The sequence below is a fragment of the Mercenaria mercenaria genome, chromosome 4 (genome assembly GCF_021730395.1).
Source record: "Mercenaria mercenaria strain notata chromosome 4, MADL_Memer_1, whole genome shotgun sequence".
NCBI lineage: Eukaryota > Metazoa > Mollusca > Bivalvia > Venerida > Veneridae > Mercenaria > Mercenaria mercenaria.
Window position 1 is genome coordinate 69,999,327 of NC_069364.1, and position 22,230 is coordinate 70,021,556.

The window sequence follows — 22,230 nt, forward strand, 5'->3', positions numbered from 1 at the left end:
TATGACATACAGCAAAACTAATAACGGGAACAAATCTGGTGTGACTAATTTGATCCGGGATGCGTTTGTTGTTTTTACCAGTTTAACACTCCGTTGGGCAAATCTACGTATATATTTCATTTATCTGAGGTGTTCAGTGCTATAGTAACTGTCAAGTAAACTAGTTATTTTCAAATAAATTTAACCACTGAAAATGTATATCAAACAGACTTTATTTAACAAACTATCATTTATATTTGGAATAATTGTTATTTCATTTAGCTCTTTTAAAATTGTGTCAGGGTTTGAATTGACAGTTTTGCATACGAACGATGTTCACGCGAGATTTGAACAGTTCAACAAATATGGGTCAAAGTGTTCAGAAAATGATGCTAAAAATGGAAAGTGTTTTGGAGGCGTGGCAAGAAGGCTTTCAAAAATTCAAGAAATCCGTAACAGCCATGACAACGTTCTTCTGTTAGATGCCGGAGACCAGTTTATGGGAACAACTTGGTTCAACGTATACCATGGAAGAGCTACATCTTACTTTATGAATCAGCTAGGATATAGTGCTATGGTAAAAACAATGTGATTTATTTCTGATTTAATACTGGCAAGAGATCCAGACTTCTTTCTTTTCTTTTGCAAAAATCTCTTATATCTTGTTTTAAATAGGCTGAGTCTTGTCTGTAACTTTACCGTTTAGGACAACTTATGTGAAAATTCTAATTCTAACACGATCAGATTCATTTTCCTATTAAACAAAGAAGGCAGAAAACAGTGAATTATTATACAACAAATCACTGTTCTGACGTACCAATTATTACGTCATGGCGTCAAACGGCATAGCGGCGCGCTGGAAAAGAAACCGATTGAAAACGGGCAAATATTTAATGAATGTCGTCAAGGATGTACTTAAAAATCCTTGGTAACGTGTTAGAATAGAAATAATATATCTCATTTAGTGATTTGCTCTTGAATAAATCATTGTTTGTCGTTCAGATGCGTATTATTATATCACTCGGGCTGCGCCCTCGTGATATAATTCCTTCGCATCTGAACTCCAAACAATGATTTATTCAACGACAAATCACTGGATGAGATATATTATTTCTTAAATAATTACGAAAATTCTGTAATATTTACTTTTTTGCGTATCATGATAATGTTTAACATGTAGTTTGTTTATAAATTCCACGTAAAGGATCCGGTATGTCCAACTATTAATAAGTTCTATCTTTTGATTACCAACCTAGCATAGCCAACGACTAACGCAAAATTCATGCGTGTATAACAAAGGTCAAATTCATATTACAAAGACAAAACATAATTATAACTATCTAATACATTTTGCCAAAAATGCCCGCATTGAATCTTGCTTAAATGAAATAATTACGGTATGAATGATCTAGAGTGATGTATGATTTATTCTCATAAAGACCTATATTTGATATATCGTATTTTATCATAGTGCCTTGGAAACCACGAGTTTGACCTCGGAGTGGAACCTCTTGCACTGTTTCTTAACAACGTAACGTTCCCGATCGTTAGCGTTAACACGGAGGTAACGAATGAGCCACGACTCAATGGAAAGTTTCTGAAGTCATTTGAAATGATAGTTGGTGGGGAAAACATTGGAATTGTTGGATACATTATACCAGAAACTTCACAGATATCAAAACCAGGTATAAAAGTCATACTGATATTGATTTAGGGTGATTTAGGGAAATCAGTTAAGTTACAATGCCTCAGAATACTCTTTTTATCATTAATGGGAGTGACCATCAGCATAACATCAACGCTTCCAAAATCAAGAACATTAAAGCACTTTTCATAAGTAAAAGAAAATAAACCGAAAATTATTGATTTCCTGTTGCGAACAAACGAGGCTGAAAACAAAATAATAATACAAAAAGCAAATTTGATTTATAAATTAAAAACAATAATTTTGTAGAAATGTAATGTTACCTTATTAATCATAATATTTAGTAGTTATCTTTTTTGCAAGTTTTGATAGTACGATGTAGATGTATGACTCATTACAGGGATGGGTTGATGTTGTTTACAAATCATTAAAAATTATTTACACAAACACGTTAAGAATATCTAATTACTTTTTAGTCCCAGGTACATTAAATATAATTTACCGATAAACGAGATAAACGATGAAACACGGATGTTAATCAAAAGGACAGACCAATCCTTGTATAAAGTTCGTTAGATGTGGCCTGGGCTCTGCCGGATACATTCAAATGGGACGGGCAGACATTTCAAAACATATGTAATCATATTGATATGCATATTGTGCAATCACAAACAAAAATTATAGTAAACATGTTATGAAAGTCGTTAAATAAATGCTGATGATATACGAAAAAGTATATTGTGCCTCTAAAATCGAGCTGTCATTAATGAATGTTGATGCTATTGCAACACCATCGCAAACACACAACAACCCCAAACCCCAACCCTGCCCCAATCCCTTCAATCCCAATCCCGGATAAACTCGGTATAAATTATTTTCAAAATACAATTTCCTGTATAGCGACGTATTTCAAATGAGTTAATGTAATATTTAATTTTGATTGTATCAAAAATGCCTGAAAACTGTCCTGTGGGGAAAAGACGATGAACGTCATAATAAAAATAAAATTATTATAAAGTTATGAGGGTAAATTTTAACAGTTTTATGTTTCGTTTTCTGTGAATAATTAGAATCTTTATACATTTCGTATTTCCAGTTGTAGAACCAGTCCCATTGGACGTAATTCCCACTGCTAAATTTTATCGAAGCGGAGAAATATTACTTTCAAAGAATTAAAAATGAAATCAACATGAAATGAGAAATAGCAATTTCTTCATTCTTTATTCTAAGGCCAACAGATAGCTTTGACAATATACTGACAACATCATTTAGCTTTGGTTTCATCATAGTCTGTGAACGTTGTATCATTTCTATTCTTCCTGGGCCAACAGTTAGCTTTGTTTTATATTGTTGTATTCTTCCTGGGCCCACAGTTAGCTTTGTTTTATATTGTTGTATTCTTCCAGGACCAACAGTTAGCGTTGTTTTATATTGTTGCATTCTTCCAGGGCCAACAGTTAGCGTTGTTTTATATTGTTGCATTCTTCCAGGCCCAACAGTAAGCTTTGTTTTATATTGTTGCATTCTTCCAGGGCCAACAGTTAGCGTTGTTTTATATTGTTGCATTCTTCCAGGGCCAACAGTTAGCGTTGTTTTATATTGTTGCATTCTTCCAGGACCAACAGTTAGCTTTGTTTTATATTGTTGCATTCTTCCAGGGCCAACAGTTAGCTTTGTTTTATATTGTTGCATTCTTCCAGGACCCACAGTTAGCTTTGTTTTATATTGTTGCATTCTTCCAGGGCCAACAGTTAGCTTTGTTTTATATTGTTGCATTCTTCCAGGGCCAACAGTTTGCTTTGTTTTATATTGTTGCATTCTTCCTGGGCCCACAGTTAGCTTTGTTTCATATTGTTGCATTCTTCCAGGACCAACAGTTAGCTTTGTTTTATATTGTTGCATTCTTCCAGGACCAACAGTTAGCTTTGTTTTATATTGTTGCATTCTCCCAGGACCAACAGTTAGCTTTGTTTTATATTGTTGCATTCTTCCAGGGCCAACAGTTAGCTTTGTTTTTGTATTGTTGCATTCTTCCTGGGTCCACAGTTAGCTTTGTTTTATATTGTTGCATTCTTCCTGGGCCCACAGTTAGCTTTGTTTTATAATGTTGTATTCTTCCTGGGCCCACAGTTAGCGTTGTTTTATATTTTTGCATTCTTCCAGGACCAACAGTTAGCTTTGTTTTATATTGTTGCATTCTTCCAGGGCCAACAGTTAGCTTTGTTTTATATTGTTGCATTCTTCCAGGGCCAACAGTTAGCTTTGTTTTATATTGTTGTATTCTTCCAGGGCCCACAGTTAGCTATTTTTTATATTGTTGCATTCTTCCAGGGCCAACAGTTAGCTTTGTTTTATATTGTTGCATTCTTCCAGGGCCAACAGATAGCTTTGTTTTATATTGTTGCATTCTTCCTTGGCCCACAGTTAGCTTTGTTTTATATTGTTGCATTCTTCCAGGACACACAGTTAGCTTTGTTTTATATTGCTGTATTCTTCCTGGGCCAACAGTTAGCTTTGTTTTATATTGTTGAATTCTTCCAGGACCAACAGTTAGCTTTGTTTTATATTGTTGCATTCTTCCAGGACCCACAGTTAGCTTTGTTTTATATTGTTGCATTCTTCCAGGGCCAACAGTTAGCTTTGTTTTATATTGTTGCATTCTTCCAGGGCCAACAGTTAGCTTTGTTTTATATTGTTGCATGCTTCCTGGGCCCACAGTTAGCTTTGTTTTATATTGTTGCATTCTTCCTGGGCCCACAGTTAGCTTTGTTTTATATAGTTGCATTCTTCCAGGACCAACAGTTAGCGTTGTTTTATATTGTTGCATTCTTCCAGGGCCAACAGTTAGCGTTGTTTTATATTGTTGCATTCTTCCTGGGCCCACAGTTAGCTTTGTTTTATATTGTTGCATTCTTCCAGGGCCAACAGTTAGCTTTGTTTTATACTGTTGCATTCTTCCAGGGCCAACAGTTAGCTTTGTTTTATATTGTTGCATTCTTCCAGGGCCAACAGTTAGCGTTGTTTTATATTGTTGCATTCTTCCAGGGCCAACAGTTAGCTTTGTTTTATATTGTTGCATTCTTCCTGGGCCCACAGTTAGCTTTGTTTTATATTGTTGCATTCTTCCAGGACAAACAGTTAGCTTTGTTTTATATTGTTGCATTCTTCCAGGACCAACAGTTAGCTTTGTTTTATATTGTTGCATTCTCCCAGGACCAACAGTTAGCTTTGTTTTATATTGTTGCATTCTTCCAGGGCCAACAGTTAGCTTTGTTTTTGTATTGTTGCATTCTTCCTGGGTCCACAGTTAGCTTTGTTTTATATTGTTGCATTCTTCCAGGACCAACAGTTAGCTTTGTTTTATATTGCTGTATTCTTCCTGGGCCCACAGTTAGCTTTGTTTTATATTGTTGTATTCTTCCTGGGCCCACAGTTAGCTTTGTTTTATATTTTTGCATTCTTCCTGGACCCACAGTTAGCTTTGTTTTATATTGTTGCATTCTTCCAGGACCCACAGTTAGCTTTGTTTTATATTGTTGTATTCTTCCTGGGCCAACAGTTAGCTTTGTTTTATATTGTTGCATTCTTCCTGGGCCCACAGTTAGCTTTGTTTTATATTGTTGCATTCTTCCTGGGCCCACAGTTAGCTTTGTTTTATATTGTTGTATTCTTCTTGGGCCAACAGTTAGCGTTGTTTTATATTGTTGTATTCTTCCTGGGCCCACAGTTAGCGTTGTTTTATATTTTTGCATTCTTCCTTGGCCCATAGTTAGCTTTGTTTTATATAGTTAGCTTTGTTTTATATTGTTGTATTCTTCCTGGGCCCACAGTTAGCTTTGTTTTATATTGTTGCATTCTTCCTGGACCCACAGTTAGCTTTGTTTTATATTGTTGCATTCTTCCTGGACGCACAGTTAGCGTTGTTTTATATTGTTGCATTCTTCCAGGACCCACAGTTAGCGTTGTTTATATTTTTGTATTCTTCCAGGACCAACAGTTAGCTTTGTTTTATATTGTTGCATTCTTCCAGGACCAACAGTTAGCGTTGTTTTATATTGTTGTATTCTTCCAGGACCCACAGTTAGCGTTGTTTTATATTGTTGTATTCTTCCAGGGCCAACAGTTAGCTTTGTTTTATATTGTTGCATTTTTCCAGGACTAACAGTTAACTTTGTTTTATATTGTTGCATTCTTCCTGGGCCCACAGTTAGCTTTGTTTTATATTGTTGTATTCTTCCAGGACCAACAGTTAGCTTTGTTTTATGTTGTTGCATTCTTCCAGAGCCAACAATTAGCTTTGTTTTATATTGTTGCATTCTTCAAGGGCCAACAGTTAGCTTTGTTTTATATTGTTGTATTCTTCCAGGACAGTTAGCGTTGTTTTCTATTGTTGTATTCTTCCTGGGCCAACAGTTAGCTTTTTTTATATTGTTGCATTCTTTCTGGGCCCGCAGTTAGCTTTGTTTTATATTGTTGCATTCTTCCAGGGCCAACAGTTAGCTTTGTTTTATATTGTTGGAATCTTCCAGGGCCAACAGTTAGCTTTGTTTTATATTGTTGCATTCTTCCAGGGCCAACAGTTAGCTTTGTTTTATATTGTTGCATTCTTCCAGGGCCCACAGTTAGCTTTGTTTTATATTGTTGCATTCTTCCAGGGCCAACAGTGAGCTTTGTTTTATATTGTTGCATTCTTCCTGGACCAACAGTTAGCTTTGTTTTATATTGTTGCATTCTTCCAGGACCAACAGTTAGCTTTGTTTTATATTGTTGCATTATTCCAGGACCAGCAGTTAGCTTTGTTTTATTTTGTTGCATTCTTCCAGGACCGACAGTTAGCTTTGTTTTATATTGTTGCATTATACAAGGGCCAACAGTTAGCTTTGTTTTATATTGTTACATTCTTCCAGGGCCAACAGTTAGTTTTGTTTTATATTGATGCATTCTTCCAGGACCAACAGTTAGCTTTGTTTTATATTGTTGCATTATACAAGGGCCAACAGTTAGCTTTGTTGTATATTGTTGCATTCTTCCAGGACCAACAGTTAGCTTTGTTTTATATTGTTGCATTATACAAGGGCCAACAGTTAGCTTTGTTCTATATTGTTGCATTCTTCCAGGGCCAACAGTTAGCTTTGTTTTATATTGTTGCATTCTTCCAGGGCCAACAGCTGGCTTTGTTTTATATTGTTGTATTCTTCCAGGGCCAACAGTTAGCTTTGTTTTATATTGTTGCATTCTTCCAGGACCAACAGTTAGCTTTGTTTTATATTGTTGTATTCTTCCATTGCCAACAGTTAGCTTTGTTTTATATTGTTGCATTCTTCCAGGGCCAACAGTTAGCTTTGTTTTATATTGTTGCATTCTTCCTGGGCCAACAGTTAGCTTTGTTTTATTTTGTTGCATTCTTCCTGGGCCAACAGTTAGCGTTGTTTTATATTGTTGTATTCTTCCAGGGCCAACAGTTAGCTTTGTTTTATATTGTTGCATTCTTCCAGGGCCAACAGTTAGCTTTGTTTTATATTGTTGCATTCTTCCAGGACCAACAGTTACCTTTGTTTTATATTGTTGCATTCTTCCAGAGCCAACAGTTAGCTTTGTTTTATATTGTTGCATTCTTCCAGGACCAACAGTTAGCTTTGTTGTATATTGTTGCATTATACATGGGCCAACAGTTAGCTTTGTTTTATATTGTTGCATTATACAAGGGCCAACAGTTAGCTTTGTTTTATATTGTTGCATTCTTCCAGGACCAACAGTTAGCTTTGTTTTATATTGTTGCATTATACAAGGGCCAACAGTTAGCTTTGTTTTATATTGTTGCATTCTTCCAGGACCAACAGTTAGCTTTGTTTTATATTGTTGCATTCTTCCAGGGCCAACAGTTAGCTTTGTTTTGTATTGTTGTATTCTTCCAGGACCAACAGTTAGCTTTGTTTTATATTGTTGTATTCTTCCAGGACCCACAGTTAGCGTTGTTGTATTCTTCCAGGACAACAGTTAGCTTTGTTTTATATTGTTGCATTCTTCCAGGACCAACAGTTAGCGTTGTTTTATTTTGTTGTATTCTTCCAGGACCCACAGTTAGCGTTGTTTTATATAGTTGTATTCTTCCAGGGCCAACAGTTAGCTTTGTTTTATATTGTTGCATTCTTCCAGGACCAACAGTTAGCTTTGTTTTATATTGTTGCATTCTTCCAGGGCCAACAGTTAGCTTTGTTTTATATTGTTGCATTTTTCCAGGACCCACAGTTAGCTTTGTTTTATATTGTTGCATTCTTCCAGGGCCAACAGTTAGCGTTGTTTTATATTGTTGCATTCTTCCAGGGCCAACAGTTAGCTTTGTTTTATATTGTTGCATTCTTCCATTACCAACAGTTAGCTTTGTTTTATATTGTTGCATTCTTCCAGGGCCAACAGTTCGCTTTGTTTTATATTGTTGCATTCTTCCAGGACCAACAGTTAGCTTTGTTGTATATTGTTGCATTCTTCCAGGACCAACAGTTAGCTTTGTTTCTTTTAGTACTATGTGCATGTTACATCTTTTTGCTATTCTTCCAGGACAAACGGTTAACTTTGATAACATACTTACAACAGTAGGCGAAGAAGTATCGGCACTAAAATCCAAAGGAATTAACAAGATCATAGCATTAGGACACGCAGGCTTCAACATTGATAAACAAGTAGCAGCCATTGATGGAATAGATCTCGTTGTCGGGGGTCATACAAATACCTTTTTATACAACGGTAAGGTAACGGTAACCCTTCTGATTGTTAATGAAACATAACAACATAACATCAACCCAACAGAATATCATTGCAAAACCGGCGGAGATTTTTGGCAACCTTGCTCTTCATTTTAATCTAACAATCAAATTATTTCAATTCTTTATTACGATATAATAAATTATCACTCTCATGCTTATATGTTGCATATCATTGTAAAGTCATAACTGAAAGATTCATCATCTATACAATTAAAAAGACTAAGTTCAGTTTGATAAACGCATCAAACTCGATATCTCGAACTAGCTAATATCAAAATACCGGCTGCCTCGAAGACATCGAAAAGCAGCAATAGTATCTTTATATTGTAATGAGTATAATGTATATAAAGTACAGTTAAAGTTATATCTAAGTGTATACAGTATACTCAAAAAGAAAAGGGAAGAAAACGATGAAGTTTTATTTGAATGTGAATAAGAAGATGTAACAATAAAATATATGAACCGTACAAAACACTTCAAAGAAGATAATACATTTTCTTTCAGGTAACATGCCAGCAGGAGAAGAGATCGAAGGGCCGTATCCTCTTGTTGCTGATCAGCCTGGAGGAGGTCAAGGACTGGTTGTTCAGGCATACACTATGGGGAAATATCTAGGCTATCTTAACGTCACGTTCGACTCAAATGGCGTTGTGACAAAGTATTCAGGAAATCCCATACTTCTGGACTCACGTGTTAAGGAAGGTCAGTGCAGATCCATTTCCACAAACACTTAATGAAGTGTAAACTGATTTATAGCCTATTGTTTGTCCGCATTTAGTTCATTTTGTTCACAGTGTTTACAATTTCGCTGTCAATAACAAAATAAAGTTGCAACAGAATTGAATAATTCTATAGTATTTTATTTCATATGTTAAAAACATCAGCTTAATTTAAAAAAATCCCTAACATACACAGAAATGTTAGAATGTACAATCGAATGTATTTTGCTGTACTGGAGGAAAGTCATGACGATAGAAAAATAACTTCTGTATCATGTCATATTGTAGAACCATATTTAAATTTTGCTTGATAATTGGCTATATACAAGTAAAAATGCAATATTTACATGTCACTATATTATTAATGGGTCAGTCACACTATACCGTATAGCGTTAATGGACGCCCAAGAAAGTTATCCGAAAGGCATCGAAAGGCATCCCTCGCTGCTGCTCGGTGCTCTCGCGATAGGTGTATGGGGCGCATATATAGGATGAACAACGTTCAATTAACGGATATCACCGTACTAGTAACGGACTTGTACCGCGTAAAACGTAAGCGCAACGCATGAGAAACTGACAAAACGTTCTTGTCAGTTTTTGTCCATTGAACATACGTTACATCCGTTGTATGTCCGGTAGTAGTCCGGCCGTGAATCAGGTCCACCGGACAATAGCGGATGCGAACGGGACAAGTATAGAGTAAGGAACGCACGAGTAACGAACAAAACGCATACCAGCGCATTGCTACCGTACATCTAACGGACAACTTGTCCGATGGTGTACGTTCTAAATTTTGAACATGCTCAAAACCTTCCACCGGATGGATGCGAACGGACACGAACGGATTGAAAATTTTGTTGGACGTTCGTTAACGCTATACGGTGTAGTTTGACTTAGACTTAACAATGATGTTTATTCGTTTAATAAACATTCATGTACATTTTTGTTACTAATTCGTAAAACACAAATATGATATCATTGCAATGGCCTATTTTGTTGAAATTTAAAAATAATGTTAACAGTCTGTCGTGTAAATGTTGGATAAATTTCAGATAAATGTAATATGATATCGAAGGGGCGTTTAAAATTTTCAAATAAAACACATAGATTTCTGTCCATTTCAACCACGTAATCGATCTAACCATACAGTAAAAGATTGTATTGATCATTGATTCAGTTTCCTTGATGCTATTTAGACAATTCTTTTACGTAAAGGCGTACAGTAACTGTTATTATAATATTGTTCTGTTGCGCATGCGTACATACTGTTCTGTTGCGCATCAGTATACAGTCACTGTTATATATGACGATTAACCATAACATTTTACAGATCCTGCAGTGCTGTCTTTTGTTAATGAATGGAAGAAACCAGTAGATGCGTTGGCAGAAGAAATTATTGGTTATTCAAAGGTTGTATTAGACGGCAGTAGAGTGAATTGTCGATCAAAGGAATGTAACTTGGGTAAGTACGGTTGGTGTATTATCTGCTCTACAAGGTTTTATTGTTTTAACAAACAACTAAATAACAAGTAAAATGGAAAAATATGAATATGCAAGTGGTTTCAACAAGCTACGTTGCGGTGTCCAACTATGTTTTTTTCTTTGTTTGTTTCGCCATCAGTTTCCATATATTTTCATTTGGTGTACGCCCGTACATACACTGCCATAGTGTTTAAATGCGAAAGGAATTCGGTCAATGAACGTGGCTCTTCCTGCCTTGATGTCGTCTTTAATTTCAACCATCGTTTAATACACGCTCGATATAAGAACAGTGGAAGGCTTTTTGCTCCTTTAATTTATATTATTTAGGGATATTACTACAACAAACAAATATCAATTTAATATGAATACACATACTGTCCGCTCCAGGAAATTTCATTATTTGTTAGATTAAAGTATGTTTATTTTCTTGGGTGAAGGGTGGCATTTGGGGTTAAAAGCTATTATTTCCTCCATCCTTTTTACACTCACATCTAATTCAGCTAGATTTTTTTCTAGAAAAATGTGCATAATTTCACTTTAAACGTTGGGGATGCTATAATTAAGTATAGTTTTATAAGAAGTACCGAACTTTTTTCAATTTGTATTCAACGCATCCTGGTGTATTTCCGTATAGTCACTGTAAAATTAATAGATATATTACACACTAATATGTCAGTAATTACTTAAAACAAGAATTGAATTTATCATGATACCTTTCTTATCCTAGGTAACCTGATAACTGACGCCATAATAGATTATCATGTCAACTTCTCCCATCCAGCCTCAAACTGGGCCCCGGCTGCCATAGCACTGTGGAATGGCGGTGGTATTAGAGCATCTATAGACAAAGGTATCAGCAATACTAAGGTGTAGACATTGATTCTTAGGGTTTTGTTTTCCAGAGGAATTGTACCGTTTTTAGCACCTGTTGGTGAACATAATGGCAAGCCAAACAAGAATAAATTTGAGCCGTGCCATGAGAAAACCAACATAGTGGGTGTGCGACCAGCATGGATCCAGACCAGCCTGCGCATCCGCGCAGTCTGGTCAGGCTCCATGCTGTTCGCTTTTAAAGCCTATTGGAATTGGAGAAACTGTTAGCGAACAGCATGGATCCTGACCAGACTGCGCGGATGCGCAGGCTGGTCTGGATCCATGCTGGTCGCACACCCACTATATTGGTTTTCTCATGGCACGGCTCATTTCTTAGTGCTTCCGCTTTTTAGACCGGGTGAAAGAAATAATCACGGAATGTCACTAAGAAGGCACAAATGGGGTGCCATAATTTAGAATTTGCAATGATAAAAAAGGACATGTGTCGTCTTATATAAAGATATAAACTAAATTTTTTATGAATACTTGACCACTAATTTTATTTGATATGTTACCAATATATACACTGTATTTCATCCCTGGTTGTTGGCAAAAAAATTTCCAATACATTCATCTTTTGTCTGCAAACCATGCTTTGTGAAGATATTTAGCACAGATATCTAATACCCAAGTATGGTAATCCTGTTTATTTCAGCATGATATTTCGGTAACTTATTCTATATCTATTTTATCTATCCAATCGTGAACGTTCATTTGCAACACGTGACCGTACAATATATTACCTTATTTGACGCACGTGCGTACAATTAAACCCTGTATTTTTCTATATTTGGACGGTTCAAAAAGTCCCATGTTAAAATCGTACGAACGTTGATAAGACGACGTAGCACGGTCGTAAAAAGTAGTTACTGCCATTTTTTCTAGCACTGTTAATACTAGTATGTCGTGTTAGAATCGAAACAACAAGTTCCCAAGTGTGATTTATCGTAGCCAAACCCGTGTCTTGAGTTCTTATGCGTAAGAATATATCACGAAGGTCGCATAAGAACGAAAAATAGTGCTATAATCATGAAACATATCGATGTCTCTGTCGAATTGTAGCTTTAAGTTTCCATACTTCACTATACGTGTACTTGTTCTAAAAGGCATGTTCTATGAAATGAAACTTCACTCGAGGACTAACAGCAATACCCCTTAAAGATCGGAGAATTAAAAGTTAAAGAGATTGCTAAAATGTTACGTCCGAAACGAAATTTCAGGAGATGTTTCAGCAGGTGAAGCAATGGCAGTGATGCCGTTTGGAAACGAGATAGACGTTGCAACAGTTAAAGGCAAGAATATTCGAGAACAGCTAGAAACTTCCGTGAAAGAATGGAGCCCAAAAGGAGAACATGGTCGATTCCTTCAAATGTCTGGTATAGCTTTTTTTTTGATTTCTTCATTTTTGTACCCAAAAGATCTCAGATTGTTTTATTTTAACGAGGATATGATTACATGAACAGTAGGTAAAATTGATTAAAATGTTGACAGGAGTATGTATTAATTAAAACCAAAGGCGTCCGGGACATAAGTGGATTGATTTTAATGACTTATTTTTGTGTCATAGAGCCATAATTATAAAATAAAAACATACTAATACGACTACTCCCCAGACAAGAGTTATTACCCCTCATAGGCTATGTTCACAACAATTTTCTTTAAATGGCCAGGAAGAAAGCACTATCATCCCCATTTAAATTTTGCCTTTAGTTAGCTAAATCCATTAACTTTTAAAAGTTTCATATCTTCGTCTGTTTTTTGACAATCCGACTTTGTATCGAATACCACACTGTGCGAATATTAACTCTAACAACATCGCGTAACACAGAATCAGTCTATCAGCAGTCAGTCAAATCAACATTCTAGATCTTGCGCGGACAAAGCAACCATTGCAATATGAATTTTAACTAAAAACTACAAACTAACCTTCGCTCAGTGCCAGTATCGGCCACATGTCCTTGTTTCAAACTGTTACGCTTCTAAAATCCTTAACCGCTACCATTTTGCTTCGTGCGTTAATATTTACACATAAACTCTCTGATTGGCTCACTCACCAATTAGCAACTTAATTGCATTACGTTTTTGTTTTCAAAGTCGCGTGATTTGTAATGGCAGTTACTTGAATGAAGCATGGTTGCGATAACCTTGGCTTTACAGAAATTGAACTTTGCTGGTTGGTTTATTGTTTTTGGTAAAAATGGTTGCTTTGTTAGCGGAAGGTCCAGAATATTCATTTAACTGACTGTTTATAGCTTGGTATGTTGTTATGCGATGTTGTCATAGTAAGAAGTTCACTGAAGGAGTTGAACAGTGTACTGTTAGATACGATGTTTTGCCGAGAAACAAATAAATATATGAAAATGTGATGAGGAAGTTTTAAAGTTGATGGATTTGACTAAAATTGAATGGGGATATTTGAATAGAACAATAGCTGATAATATTTTTTCCTGGCCATATAAAGAAAGAAGTTGTAAACATTGCCTATGAGGGCTAAACACCCTTGTCTGGGGATTAGTCATTTTACTATGCTTTTTTTCTAGGACACAAAAATAAGTCATTAAACATAATGCACTCATGTACCGGATTCCTTTGTTTAAAACGTTAACCGAATCCTGTCCAGATGTTGCAGGGTCTGATAATTTGTATACATATTCTTAGTAAAAAGTTACATTTAAAATGATTCTATATTATATCTTGTTCTCGATATACCGTCAAACCGGCAAAGTTATAGGTCATATGGCGACTTTCCAGCTTTTCATGATGGAGAATGACGCCGAAGGTACCCCAAATATTATTTTGTCACAAGCTGGCACCTGTGTAGAAACACTTACCTTCCGTAAGCCAGCTGGATGGCTTCCTCACATGAACTACACCCCAAGTGAAGCTAGAACCCAGATCGGTGAACGGCAAGTGATTTGAAGTCAGCGACCTTCACCACTCGGTCATGAAGGCCAACTATCTGTATGTTCACACACAGTTTATTAATAAATGAAATATCAAAGAAAAGAATAATTATCATTTAGGTCTTAAGGTTGTTTATAACACGAACAATCCAGTTGGCAAACGTGTTGTGTCTGTTGAAGCCAGGTGTTTGGAGTGTGAAGTACCAAGTTACTCCCCTTTGCAGGACGAAGCTAACTACAAGATTTTCCTGTCCACATTCTTGTTAGGTGGCGGTGATGGGTACAACTTTAAACCGTCACAGCGGGAACGCTTTAGTAAGTTGGCTACGTTTCTATCGTTTTAAACGTTTTTATTGCATTAACATGATATTTATTTCGCTGTAACGCTGCATATAATGCTGGCTATCATCTCATGCCTTTATATGACTATGTTTTGTCTTCCTATAGTTAGCAAAAGTAAGATTTTATTTTAGCTATTTTTATAACATTTTTTTTTTAATTAACTCTTTACAAGAGCACAATTATCGTGAAACAGTGTGCATACAAAGTAGTGTTCGAATTTTTAATGAAATTGTAATTAGTGTCAAATACACATTTGAAATTTGACTTTAGTTAACCCGTTTTTCCAAAGTATTTTAGCTCTGTTGTGATCTTGTGATCGATTACAAGATCATTTGCCTCGGTGATATCATACTTTCTTTTCTCAAAATCATATCACTTAGCTTTAGTTTTAGAAACATAGAACTTCAAACCGCATTTAATAAATGTATATAAACTATCAACCCGCGATTGTAAAGATACAGGATCTCTAGTAAATAGAATATCACCATCAAACAATATGATGTACAAGGATGATATATTCATGTTATTGTCATGTTATGTTTTATCTTTCAAATCAACAGTTTTTGTTATATAATTCATGAATAAAATTAACAACAAAGTAGATAATGTCGTGCCTTGTATTACATCAATTTAACATAAAACATAGACATACCCGGAGTAAATCTGACAAATGCATTAACATTAGTATTTAAAGTTTTAATCTTGCCACTCTTGACACAGCTAATGTCATATTATCCCAAATCTTGCCATAAATAACAATATCAAAAACTTTATCGTGGTCGATGAATAAGAACCAAGTTTTACAATTAGATGAAATTGTTTTCTGAATAATAGAAAGAAAAGTGAATATGGCATCAGACGTAGACCGGCTATAAAGAAAGCCGAACAGAGCATCAAATCCATTCAGTAATAACAGAGACAGAGTGAAAGTGCATCAAAACTTTAACCTAAAATTCTATGTAAAAAGGGGGAGTAATTCATGAAAATTTGGTGCCAGAGTTATGCACCTTGTGTCAAATGGTGTGGGTGATGATGTTGAACAACTATTTTAAGTTTGAATCAAATCCATTCAGTAATAACAGAGACAGAGTGAAAGTGCATCAAAACTTTAACCTAAAATTCTAAGTAAAAAGGGGAAATAATTCATGAAAAATTGGTCCCAGAGTTATGCACCTTGTTTCATATGATAAGGGTAATGATATTGAACAATTATTTAAGTTTGAATCAGATCCATTCAGTAATAACAGAGTTAGAGTGAAAGTGCATCAAAACTTTAACCTAAAATTCTAAGTAAAAATGGGAATAATTCATGAAAAAATGTGCCAGAGCTATGCATCTTGTGTCATATGATGTGGGTGATGATGCTGAACAACTATTTTAAGTTTGAATCAAATCCATTCAGTAATAATAGAGGTAGAGTGAAAGTGCACCAAAACTTTAACCTGAAATTCTAAGTAAAAAGGGGGAATAATTCATCAAAAAATGGTGCCAGAGTTATGCACCTTGTGTCATATGATGTGGGTGATGATGTTGAATAACTATTTTAAGTTTGAATCAAATCCATTCAGTAATAAAAGAGATAGAGTGAAAGTGCATCAAAACTTTAACCTGAAAACCTAAGTGAAAAGGGGGGATAATTCATGAAATATTGGTGCCAGAGTTATGGCCCTTATGTCAGATGATGTGGATGATGATGAGGAATAAGTATTTAAAGTTTGAATCAAATCCATCAAGTAATAACAGAGATAAAGTGAAAAAGAGAAAGTGTAAAAAAACTTTAACCATGGTGGGGACGCGGAAAGACGCCGACGCCGACGCTGGGGCGAGTAGGATAGCTCTCCTTATACTTCGTATAGTCGGGCTAAAAATTGGTAATTTTAATGTTCTGTCGCGCGTAGCTCCAAAGATATTTGACCTAGAGTCACCAAAGTTTACAGGAATGTTGGTCAGTATGTGCAGTTGTGTACCTGGGGTTTCGCGTCCGGATTCGTTCAGTCGTGTAGGAGTTATGGCCCCTGGCTTTGTAAAAATTGGTCATTTTAGTGTTGTGTCGCGCCTAGCTCCAAAAGAATTTGACGTAGTCACAAAACTTTACAGGAATGTTGGTCAGCATGTGTAGGTGTGCATCCGGGGTTTCACATCCGGATTCATTCAGTCGTGTAGGAGTTATGGCCCCTGACTTAGTTAGAAATTGGTCATTTTAATGTTGTGTCGCACGTAGCTCTAAAAGTATTTAACTTAGAGTCACCAAAGTTTATAGGAATCTTGGGCAGCATGTGCAGTTGTGCACCTGGGGTTTTGCGTACGGATTCATTCAGTCGTGTAGGAGTTATGGCCCATGACTTAGTTAACAAGAGCTGTCACAGGAGACAGCGCGCTCGACTATTTCATGCTGGATAGTGAAACTGGGCACATCTGAGGAAACTAGAGCTGTCACTGGAGTGTTTAATGACTCCAATTGTGGATGAAGATATTGCACAATAGCCTGAGTCTATGTCAAAAATATCAACTTAAAGTATTTGACATAGAGTCACCAAAGTTTACAGGAATGTTGGTCAGCATGTGCAGTTGTGCACCTGGGGTTTCGCGTCTGGATTCATTCAGTCATGTAGGAGTTATGGCCCCTGACTTAGTTAAAATTTGGTCATTTTAATGTTGTGTCGCACGTAGCTCCAAAAGTATTTGACCTAGAGTCACAGGTTTACAGGAATGTTGGTCAGCATGTGCAGTTGTGCACCTGGGGTTTCGCGTCTGGATTCATTCAGTCGTGTAGGAGTTATGGCCCCTGACTTAGTTAAATTTTGGTCATTTTAATGTTGTGTCGCACGTAGCTGCAAAAGTATTTGACCTAGAGTCACCAAAGTTTACAGGAATGTTGGTCAGCATGTGCAGTTGTGCACCTGGGGTTTCGCGTCTGGATTCATTCAGTATTGTAGGAGTTATGGCCCCTGACCTAGGAAAAAGTACTTCTCAGACCACAGCATAGTCATCGTTGAGTTCAAGCAACATTAAAATGCGGTGATGGACAGGTATCTAAAAACCTCAAGAAAGCCTATATGTTTATATGTACATTATATATGGTTATTTTTTGCATTTTTTTGTTAAATAGCAACATATTGTTTTCCCAAAGTTGACCTGTGTCCTTTGTTATGTAGTGGGGGCATCTGTGTCCCATGGACACATTTCTAGTTCTGTCTTCAAAGCTCTTCGTCTCAAGTATGATAAGAAAAATATAGGCAAAATGCTACCTGAATCGGAAAACTTTGTCCGTCTATACGGTATCCAAATGTCACATAGACTGGTCTCCTAGAACTTGTCGTTCAGATTTGAATTTATTTTGTCTCTAAAAGCATTTCGAACGACGTTTACAAAACAAAAAGTGTATGGCATATGCTGATTGATCCTAGTTTAAGAAAATGACATTTGAAATAGGTATTTTTGTCACATATGTATGATGTTTAGATTATATACCGTTATCATACACAATACTGGAAAAGAATAAAGAATCATGATACAGAAAGCTAACATCTACAATAAAAGCACACAATTCTGTTCATGAAGGGCACACTAACATACTTATATTTCTTCTATTTTAGATACACTAGACTTGACAACTGTAATGGGGTATTTTAAGAAGCACAGCCCTGTGTTCCCATCTACAGAAGGAAGAATAAGATTTACCTCATCCGCAACAAAACTGTCGGCAGTGACATTTTTCTTCATCCTTGAGTTGTTAATATACTTTTTTATAATTATAATGATCTTTGTATTTTTATTTATGATATTAACTATAATCATCTATAGATCTTTTCGCTTTTTATATTTTTATACTCACGTTTTTGTGAAATTTCTTTTATTTCAGTTTACGGGTAATTAACAAATATCCAGATCTGGTTATTTTCCTATGAAGCCATTTTGTCAAAGTATGATATACTGATTTTTTTATATTTTGTCAAAGTTATAATTTAACATTCAGTTATCTGGCAACTTGTATTTCATTTTACCGCGATGAACTAAATATATTAACTCAGAGAAATGCGTAATATCGCAAATGAATTGTTTTTTCACACCTCGGTCGGATCGAGGACATTGAACATTCCGCGCGAGCAATGAACTGCAAAGCATTCCGTCACGTTAACAAAAGTAAAGTTTATGTCGAGGTAAGTGCACTGACACTTGGGGTCTTGAATCCCCACTCCCTCCAGCCTAAACTACTACGCACCTGTATTATTTTTATCATCATTGTATATTCAGACCCAGAATCTAATCAAACAAACAATATTTAACTTTTAATTAGTTCAGATAAGTTTAACACTGTTTGTGTGATTAGAGTCTGGGTCTGAATATACAATGATGATAAAAAATATATACAGGTGCATAGTAGTTTAGACTGGGGGCTGGTTCCAGACCCAAGTGTCTGTAGTTAGACGGAGAAAACGTCCACCAATGTCAGTAAAGCTTTTCCTAGATAAATAGTATGGATGCGCGGACGTAAATTAGTTTACAGGAACCAGGATTTATATAGTACTATACGCCACATGGGTTTTAGGTGATTTTGCCATAAAGCACGGAACCATAGGTGCCTATTGCCTGTATTTACTTCTGTTGCCTATAATACTGACTTATAAACCACAGTGTACCTCTAAACTCGTTTACCTTTTTTTATGAAATATGTGTATGTGTGGTCTTGTTTATTTATAATTTACATATTTTGCTAATATTGCATGACCCATCAGATTTTGCTTATAACAGCGATATTATACATATTGTCAAAAATTCATTGATACAGTTATCTGATATACAATGTGAATATTTTTTATTTAGATTGGTAATCATATGCACTATGTACATTATCGCAGTCAGTCGGTTAAGCTTGCAGACATGATCGAACTTAACAAAACAATGAGGATTAACTTAATAAGCTGGCTGTTTACTTAAGACCAGTATATATTTTAAATTTTTCATCCAATGCTTACTTGAGTCGTTTTGTATTTTTATTTCGATGTATTTTCAATAAACTTTATGAATGTTTCAACTTGTTCTTTTTAATTATACAAATTAAGGTTGCAAAGAGCACATAAGCCCAAAATGCATATTAGCTTCTGACCTGTAGTTCTCCGAGATTTTAAGAACAGAACAGAACAGAAATTTTATTTAAGACTTGTACAAAATACATCGTCATAAAAACAGTACATGAATAAAAATATTTTCTATCACGTGATCATGTGTTCAGTACAGTAAAACAAAGTTAAAGGTACAAAGTATAAAGGATGAACAACAGTATCAAATATTTAACAGTGAAAGTCTTACAAGCATAGCAGCTTTAACATATTTTGCTAGGTTTTTGTAACAGCATGTGCAAACGATTGTATCATTTTGAACATACTAGGTCTTTGGTAAAAATATCTTTTATTATTATACCTCACATAAATGTCCAATGCAAATTTCCCATTAGTTTAACTTGAATAATATATCATATTCCCCAGTGATTTTATATCACATGCGCAAAATCGTTATTTTCAATTTCTGCGCAGGTGATATGATCCATAATTTCATATCACATGCGCAACAGCGTTATTTTGTTTTTTTTGCGCATGTGATATTATTTTTTCATATCACCCGTTGAGAGATTGATACTTTTGCATTGATTAAAAGAGTGAGTCGATAAATTTTCAGACGAGGCGCTTATATAATTATACTTTAGGATTAAATTACCCTTTTCTGCTGCTCTTGCATGTGCGAACACGGCCGATTTTTCTTTTTTTAAGAAACGTGCAAAATATTTCGAAAACAATTTTTCATCAAATATTGAATCAAAACTACCACAATAAGTTTGGAAATTATCTAACTAAGAAAATGAGTGCTCACACTTATATGTTTAGTTTAGAAAAAAGAAAGTTATCGGCTTTTTTCGAACGCTACTGATTGACCCTTATAATCTTTCGGTACAATTAAATAAATATTGCATTCCTGAGAGGATGATATGAAAAATGTTCACCCCTCGAAATATGAATATAGACCTCGGCTGGCGCCTCGGTCAATATTCATATATCTCGCGGTGAACATTTTTCATATCACCCTCTCAGGAATGCAATATTTATATAATGTATATCTTACTTAATTTTTTATAGAGGGCCTCCGTGGCCGAGTGGTTAAGGTTGCTGACTTCAAATCACTTGCCCCACATCGATGTGGGTTCGAGCCTCACTCGGGGTATTGAATTCTTCATGTGAGGAAGCCATCCAGCTGGCTTACGGAAGGTTGGTGGTTCTACCCAGATGCCCGCTTGTGATGAAATAATGCACGGAGGGGCACCTGGGGTCTTCCTCCACCATCAAAGCTGGAAAGTCGCCATATGACCTATAATTGTGTCGGTGCGACGTTATACCCAACAAAATAAATAAATAAATAAGTTTTCATAGGACGGGCATTTTAATAAAAAAGTGAAAATCGTCCTTACAGTGTAGGCAGTATCTTTCAAGTTTTCAGGTGGACATTTTAGGCCTTTCCTGAATAAATGTGTTTTCACAACTTTATTTGCAAACTTATTCAATCAGTCCCTTTCAGCGTAGTTTTAAAAACATAGATGAATAACGGTCTTACACTGTAGAAACAAAATGTGATTTAAATTTAACTAAATGCACTGATTTATGTTCATATTACTACATTAATTCAATAAAATGTTAAGATATTAAACACATTGTCTTGGCCTAATATATGTCACTGTCAATTTGAAACTAAATTATTGTATATCTCATATTTTTCATGCAAATCATGTATAAGTACCATTATGGAAACACAAAATAATACAGTTATTTCGTGGTGTCTCTTTAAAGATACTTAGATACAGTTTTACGTCTATTATACTAGAGTTTAAAAATCAAAATTCACTAAGTAACATTTTTACATTTGAAACCCAGTTAGTATGGCCATTATGAAAATCACTTAAACCTTGTTCATATGTTTTTTTTTCTTCTTTTTTTTTTTGCAGTATGATATTATCTGAGTGTAATAATTTACACAAGTATTTGATTATTCTTACGTATCTTGTTATATATAGAGGATATCTCCCTAGACCTACGCTGCATGTTGGCGTTCTGACATTTAAAAGACGTTTACCAAATTTTATTTACTTTCGATTTTGTTTAACCCCATATTTCTGACGAGTAGTTTACTATAGCACCGACAAAAGCATCAAATAGTGGCCATAAAATTCTAGGTTTTAACTTTAACTTTTTACATTTTATTAAGAGTACATTTAAGGCTTTTAAGGCTTTCCCTGACAAATGTTCGATGCAAAGTGTCAGTATAGTTAAACACTGTTCCCAGATAATTATAGTCATTTACATCTTCAATGTTATGGCCATTGTAGGTCCAACTCTCATTTGATAATACACATCCACGTTTTCTAAACACTATTGTTTTTGTTTTATATGAGTTAACGTCCAAACACTATTTATGGCAATATAAGTATTAAAGGTCTAAACCTGATTGTACTTCAGATGGGGCCTTCCCTAAAATGA

The 22,230-nt window shown here is 35.4% G+C and overlaps 1 protein-coding gene across 1 annotated transcript; it reads left to right on the plus strand.

The window, feature by feature from the left end:
- LOC123552072 (snake venom 5'-nucleotidase-like) lies at positions 1 to 19,738 on the plus strand. Its single transcript, XM_045341460.2, has 9 exons — positions 1 to 556; positions 1,451 to 1,664; positions 8,183 to 8,368; positions 8,893 to 9,090; positions 10,438 to 10,569; positions 11,317 to 11,439; positions 12,683 to 12,838; positions 14,486 to 14,680; positions 18,304 to 19,738. Exons 1-9 carry the CDS (start codon positions 194 to 196, stop codon positions 18,582 to 18,584), a joined length of 1,848 nt encoding a protein of 615 aa, XP_045197395.2. The 5' UTR covers positions 1 to 193; the 3' UTR covers positions 18,585 to 19,738.
- Positions 19,739 to 22,230: the final 2,492 nt, after the last annotated feature.

Coding starts and splice junctions, on each gene's coding strand:
- LOC123552072 (XM_045341460.2), top strand. CDS start 194: ATGTATATCAAACAGACTTTATTTAACAAACTATCATTTATATTTGGA. Junction 8,369..8,892: donor AAATACCTTTTTATACAACG/GTAAGGTAACGG, acceptor ATTTTCTTTCAG/GTAACATGCCAGCAGGAGAA. Junction 11,440..12,682: donor TAGAGCATCTATAGACAAAG/GTATCAGCAATA, acceptor ACGAAATTTCAG/GAGATGTTTCAGCAGGTGAA.